A 6,974-nucleotide genomic window follows, 5' to 3' on the forward strand; every position below is an offset into this window, starting at 1 on the left:
CTGTCAATACTCTTGCTGGAGGACCGAATTTTGTATAGACTTTTTTGACTAAATGTTCTGCTATCGTATGCGCTTTCTGGTCTTTCATTGGTATGGTCATTACATATCTACTTGCGTAATCAGACAAAACTAAAATGTATTTGTTTCCTTCACTACTTTCCGTAACCGGCCCTACTATGTCCATTGCGACTTGTTCCCAAATGTTTGCTACTAAAGGCAATGGCTTAAGTGGGGCTTTAGTCGACCCATAGGCTTTACGTTTTGCACATGCAATACAATTGTTTACATATTCAGTAACGTCTTTGCCTAGTCCGGGCCAAACGAATTGGCGTTTTACTCTCGCTAGCGTCTTTGCTATCCCTAAATGCCCTGCTAAAATATGATCATGATTCAATTCTAAAATTTCATTAATTTTCTCTTTAGGCACAACTATTTTCCCTTCATTTGTTATTAAAATACCTTCATTATTGAAACGGAATTCATTACATTCTTTCTTATTGCTTTCTTCTAGTCTCTGTATTATTTCTTTACAATAATTATCATTTCTCTGTGCTAATATTGTATCGCTTTGTACTTTTTCTTCTTTTACTAATATTATCGATCCTATTGATGGTAATGGAGTCCTACTTAATGCATCGGCATTTTGATTTTCCTGGCCAGGACGATGTAGGACTATCATATCGTATGATTGCATTTCATACGACCAACGAGCTAATCTGCCATGCGGATCTTTCTTCTTCATTAATGTCTCCAATGGTTTGTGATCTGTGTATACTTTAAAACTTCTTCCGTATAAGTATGGTCTAAACTGCTCTAATGCATAAACAATCGCTAAACATTCTTTTTCTGATACATTCCAATTTCGTTCTCTTTCGTTTAAATGTCTTCACGCATAAGCTATAACTACTTCCTGTTCTCCGTGGGCCTGTGTTGGATCTGATTCTGAGGGGGGTATGTTCTGTATCTGTGCTAACACAGCTCCAATCCCGTATCCTGAGGCATCTGTGTATACTAAAAATTCCCTGGTAAAATCTGGATACCTTAAGAGTGGATTGTTGGTTAGCGAATTCTTGATACGTCGAAAGGCGTCCCTTTCGTTTTCTTCCCAAATCCAAGTTGATGACTTCTTTGTCAGTTCTGTTAAATAATGCGCTATCTCTGTATTGGACAACGTTTGGTTGTCTTCAAAAGTTTTATGCTTGCTTCTTTGGAGTTGGCTTCAATTTGCAATGTGTCTAGCTTCTGAGATAAATCTTGGTTTTTATTTGTAAGTGTTGTTACGTCGTCTTCTGTTAATTTACTTGCGTTCTTCAAAGCTTCGTGTGCGTTGTCTAATAGATTGTAGCTATGGTTTAGTTGTTTTATTTTATCTTCAGTGTCTTCCTTAAGTTGTGATAGAGAATCCCTTAAATCATTTATGCAGTCGTTCTGTCCTATGATTTCGCTCTTAGCTTTTTCTAGATCGGTTTTAGCTGTCTCGTATTCTGTCAAAAATGTTTTACTCTCATCGCTTGCCTGACTTTCTTTGGGTCTATTATTAAAATCTGCTATTAAAGTTGCTTGTTTAAAATTTGTTCGGGTTAATGTTTCTACTTCTGCTGTTAAACGGGTGTTTTCTAGATAAGAATCGGCTACTTTCTTTGAAAATTCCCTTCTTACTTTATCTACCTCTTTTTCAGTCTTTTTCGTTTCGTTCGCTACGTCTTGTTCAAGATTCTTTGCATACTCATCTAATGCTAATTGTTTGAAAAGAAGTTCCCTCTTAAATATTTTAAATGCTTTATTCCGAAAATCTACTTCTCGACTATGAGCTTCTCTAACATTTTGTAACAAAGGGTTAAATTTATTTGGGTCTGCTTTTAATTCTACGAAATATGTCCCTAATTTTTCTAAAACTTTTTCTTTAGCCTCACCGGTAAGATAAACTGAACTTCCAAACTCCTTCTTATGCAATTCAAATGTATACTGTTTCAAAAAATGATAAACTTGACCTGTGACTTCCTTTCTTTTTGCAATATAACTACTTCGTGTTAAGCGTTTATCTGAGGTTTCATCTATATTACTTTTACAAAGACTTATTAAATTTGACCATTGGGTAACAAAATTGTTTCTAACTTTTAGTACACTATCAGCTAAGGAATTTACGTACGCGTCTATCTCATCAATTAAAGACTCATTAATAGCAGTAAACGAAGTGTCGCTAATTGTTGTTTGAGGATTCGTCATTCACTTACAGTTTTGAGAAAATTGATGTTTCCTTCCTCGATGTAGGTGATCTCGTTGTGGGTTGTCTGGTCGTCTGGTCGTCCTGTCGTCTGGTCCTAGGTGGTGTGGCAGCTGGGGGCGATGTTCCTTCTCGTTGACTCACGGCAGGTCTTGAAGTCCAAAACTGGCACGTTCACCAATTTGTGATGATGTGTCACAGGAGTCAAACACGAGAGGTGCGGTTAAAGGTGTATTGAGAAACAACCAAGACAACTGTAACACTATTACAAGCACAAGCGAGTGACCGTACAAGCGAGAGGTCAAATGGATCGAATGTCCGGTTTATATACGGGACGACGGGCGATGGCTTGTCTGATGGTAGCCATGCCTGTTAAAGTAATTAAGAAGATGCGTATGGTAAACGCATCAACAAGTGTGAGAACTTGTCAATGGCTTCGCCATATGCTGTGAATTAACATTACAAGAGCACGAAAGAGCACGCCAGAGCACGCCAGAGCACGCCAGAACACAGCAGAGTACAGCTCAGCACTTGAAGTTGCTGTAATATTTATTTCACATGTTAAAACCATTTTTTATTACAGGATGTGTCCTCCTTAAATGTCCAATACACCATTTCAAGTCTATTGAATCAATAAATTTATAGAGCAATTCATGAACAAAAAGTTTTAGAAAAATGCACATCAAAGCACTTGAATTTTTAAAAATTATTCAAGTTATTTGAGTTCTATTGTCGGGTAGTGGATTTCTATTGTCGGGCACTTGAGTTCTGCACAGCAGAGCACGCCAGAGCACACCAAAGCACGCCAGAGCACGCCAGAGCACGCCACTGCAGGCCAGAGCACGCCAGACCACGCCAGAGCACGCCACAGCACGCCACAGCACGCCAGAGCACGCCAGAGCACGCCAGAACACAGCAGAGTACAGCTCAGCACTTGAATTTGCTATAATATTTATTTCACATGTTAAAACCATTTTTTTTACTACAGGATGTGTAAATCAATGTCCAATACACCATTTCAAGTCTATTGAATCAATAAATTTATGGAGCAATTATGAACAAAAAGTTTTAGAAAAATGCACATCAAAGCACTTGAATTTTTAAAAATTATTCAAGTTATTTGAGTTCTATTGTCGGGTAGTGGATTTCTATTGTCGGGCACTTGAGTTCTGCACAGCAGAACACAGCAGAGCACGCCAGAGCACGCCAGAGCACGCCAGAACACTGCAGAGCACAGCTCAGCACTTGAAGTTGCTATAATATTTATTTCACATGTTAAAACCATTTTTTTTATTACAGGATGTGTAAATCAATGTCCAATACACCATTTCAAGTCTATTGAATCAATAAATTTATGGAGCAATTCCTGAACAAAAAGTTTTAGAAAAATGCACATCAAAGCACTTGAATTTTTAAAAATTTTTCAAGTTATTTGAGTTCTATTGTCGGGTAGTGGATTTCTATTTTCGGGCACTTGATTTCTGCACAGCAGAGCACAGCAGAGCACGCCAGAGCACGCCAGAGCACGCCAGAGCACAGCTCGGCACTTGAAGTTGCTATAATATTTATTTCACTTGTTAAAACCATTTTTTTATTACTGGATGTGTAACTCAATGTGCAATACACCATTTCAAGTCTATTGAATCAATAAATTGATAGAGCAATTCATGAACAAAAAGTTTTAGAAAAATGTACATCAAAGCACTTGAATTTTTAAAAATTATTCAAGTTATTTCAGTTCTATTGTCGGGTAGTGGATTTCTATTGCCGGGCACTTGAGTTCTGCACAGCAGAGTACAGCAGAGCACGCCAGAGCACGCCAGAGCACAACAGAGCACGCCAAAGCATGCCAGAGCACGCCAGAGCACGCCAGAGCACGCCAGAGCACGCCAGAGCACGCCAGAGCACAGCAGAGTACAGCTCAGCACTTGAAGTTGCTATAATATTTATTTCACATGTTAAAACCATTTTTTTTATTACAGGATGTGTAAATCAATGTCCAATACACCATTTCAAGTCTATTGAATCAATAAATTTATAGAGCAATTCATGAACAAAAAGTTTTAGAAAAATGCACATCAAAGCACTTGAATTTTTAAATATTATTCAAGTTATTTGAGTTCTATTGTCGGGCAGTTGAGTTCTGCATATAAGAGTACGTCAGAGCACGCCAGAGCACGCCAGAGCACGCCAGAGCACGCCAGAGCACGCCAGAGCACGCCAGAGAACGGCAGAGAACGTGTTGGTGCAAAAATTACGCGTCAGCGTTGCTGAACCAAAGTTGGTTGCATAAACCGATTAAAGAAAAACTGTCTGCTGTCACCACCAGTTGTCAACTCTCTTCTCTTCTTGAAAAGTGTCTCCCTAAAATATCGCTCTCTTGTGTTTCACAATTTCAACTGTATAGAAGGTAAAGAAAGACATTCAAACAGAATAAAAGGAAATCTTGTGTGTAAAATCAATTCTAATCAGTATAACTTCCAACAGGTTATGGGCCCAGTTGTGCAAGCTGATATTACTGAATTGAAAGAAACAAAAAGGAGGAAATGGCGTGCTCAAACAGAAGTTTAAGCCATGTGGTCAAATTTGATGGTAGCAACTTACTACTCTGGAATTTGGGCCTGGACGTTGCACTAGAAGAACATGATGTTCAGAGTGTGACCGATGGCACCTGCCTCATGCCACCTGAGGTATATATTCAAAAGCCCCTCTTTCATAGTTAATCACAAGTTTGTCTGGACCCGCTCCACCCACTTTAACTCAAGATGTCTAACTAAGACTAAATCATTTCTGTCTCGTTAACTCATGTACAAAACACTACAGATGCGAGCTGTCCATGAACCTGCTGAAGGACAAGCTGTGATCGATGGAGCTCAAGTCATGCTGGGACCAGTCCTAAATGCAGATGCAATTAAGGATTGGAAAACGAAAGATTGTACAGCACGTCGAATCTTACTCTCAACAATTGAGGAAAAACTGCAGAATACGTTGGTCGGATGCAAGACAGCTTTCCAAATATGGACAAGACTCTCGTCACAACACAACAAATGTGCAGCCAACAACAGATACGTAATTCAACGAAAATTCCTTAACTACGACTACCAACAAGGTAATTTACTCAGTCTGTTCATACAGCAAACCATAATTTTAATTTGTGCCCCTCTCGTTGTCCAGGCCATGACGCCATGTCCCACATCTCGGCCATTGAGAACCTTGTCGAACAACTCAAAAACATGGGTGAAGCCCCAACTCTTTTATGCAAATCTGCACCAAAATTATCTACACTCTTCCACCTCACCTGCGTGGATTCATTGCAACATGGGAGGCTCTTCCAGAACAAGAACAGACGATTGCATTGCTGACAGCAAAGATTCTGAACGAAGAGAGTAAAAACGAAATGTTTCAGCCTCAAGATCTTGGATACTTTGCAGCTAGCAAAGGGTATCGAGGTGGCAGCAGAGGAGGATACGGTGGTAGAGGAGGCCATTCGGGCGGTGTCAGATTTCAAGACGGCCCACCTGCCAAAAGAGCCAGGTATACTGGTCCACCATGCGACTTCTGTACAACCATGGGCACTACCGCAGCACATCCAACCTCAGAATGTAGAAAACGGACTCACGCAGCTAAACGAGACTCAGCAAACCCCGCCTTTATCAACTCACCGACCGTGGACTTTGGCTTACCAGCCACCTTCAGTCCCCTAGCTCGTCTTGATTTAACCGATTGGTTCGCTGACTCTGGAGCCACGGCCCATCTTACAAATCAGAAGAACATTCTACAAAACATCGTCACTGTTCCAGTAGGCAGCTGGGTCATACAAGGCATTCATCAGGCAACTGCCAACGTCCACGCCTACGGCGATGTCTTTTTTGAATCAACAGTTAATGGAAAGACACGGAATGGCCTACTCAAAAGAGTACTGTATGTTCCAGACGGCGGGATCAATCTGATCTCGATTGGCGCTGTTACTGCTCTCGGTACACAAGTTACATTCTTTGGTGAAGAGGTTTCATTTACAAAAAACGACGTTGTTGAAGTAACTGGCCGCAGAGCAGGCAGAACTCTCTATAAACTTAACCTCAAAGCAATCATTCAGTCAATCCAAGAAGAGCAAGCCTGTGTCGCAAGACAATCAGCTACCTCCTTAATCAACTGGCATTTTCGTCTCGGTCACGTCAACTGCAAAACAATTCAACGCATGGCGTCAACCAACGCAGTGGACGGACTCGTTATCACAAACCACGACGTACCTCAGGTGTGCGAGGGATGCATCTATGGAAAATTCAGCCGCTGCCCATTTCACTCCCGTTCTGAAAAACCAATTGAAGTAGGACAAGTGATCGTAGCAGACGTCGGCGGTCCCATGCAAGAGTCGTCCCTTGGTGGTGCCAACTATTATGTTGCATTCAAAGATAAATGTAGCGGCCATCGACAAGTCTACTTCCTCAAAAACAAATCAGAAGTGGCCGATAATGGCACCGAGTTCAAAGGCATCGCCTGGACCTGGGCTGAAGAAGCAGGCATCATTCGACAATACACCGTTGCCTACTCCCCCCAGCAAAATGGAACCTCGGAGAGAGACAACCGGACAATCGTAGAATCAGCACGAAGCGCCCTGTACGGGAAGAGACACCCTGTCTCTCTGCAAGTGTTACTACGGCTCTGGGCCGAAGCAATTGCGTACTCCGTGTACACTCTTAATCGTACGCTGTCCCGCACCAGGATGGTCACACCTTATGAAGAATATCAC

General features: G+C 41.2%; 1 protein-coding gene across 1 annotated transcript; it reads left to right on the forward strand.

The window, feature by feature from the left end:
- The first annotated feature begins 4,770 nt into the window (after positions 1 to 4,770).
- Positions 4,771 to 5,586, forward strand: LOC124337828. Its single transcript, XM_046791842.1, has 3 exons — positions 4,771 to 4,914; positions 5,048 to 5,333; positions 5,399 to 5,586. The coding sequence occupies exons 1-3, from the start codon at positions 4,771 to 4,773 to the stop codon at positions 5,584 to 5,586; spliced, it is 618 nt and encodes a 205-aa protein (XP_046647798.1).
- Positions 5,587 to 6,974: the final 1,388 nt, after the last annotated feature.

Source organism: Daphnia pulicaria, chromosome 4, assembly GCF_021234035.1.
Source record: "Daphnia pulicaria isolate SC F1-1A chromosome 4, SC_F0-13Bv2, whole genome shotgun sequence".
NCBI classification, from domain to species: domain Eukaryota; kingdom Metazoa; phylum Arthropoda; class Branchiopoda; order Diplostraca; family Daphniidae; genus Daphnia; species Daphnia pulicaria.

What these genes read in the sequence shown, in the direction of transcription:
- LOC124337828 (XM_046791842.1), top strand. Translation starts at nt 4,771, where the DNA reads ATGGCGTGCTCAAACAGAAGTTTAAGCCATGTGGTCAAATTTGATGGT. An exon ending in CCTGCCTCATGCCACCTGAG is followed by an intron (nt 4,915 to 5,047) that starts GTATATATTCAA and finishes AAAACACTACAG; the next exon opens with ATGCGAGCTGTCCATGAACC. An exon ending in TAACTACGACTACCAACAAG is followed by an intron (nt 5,334 to 5,398) that starts GTAATTTACTCA and finishes CTCGTTGTCCAG; the next exon opens with GCCATGACGCCATGTCCCAC.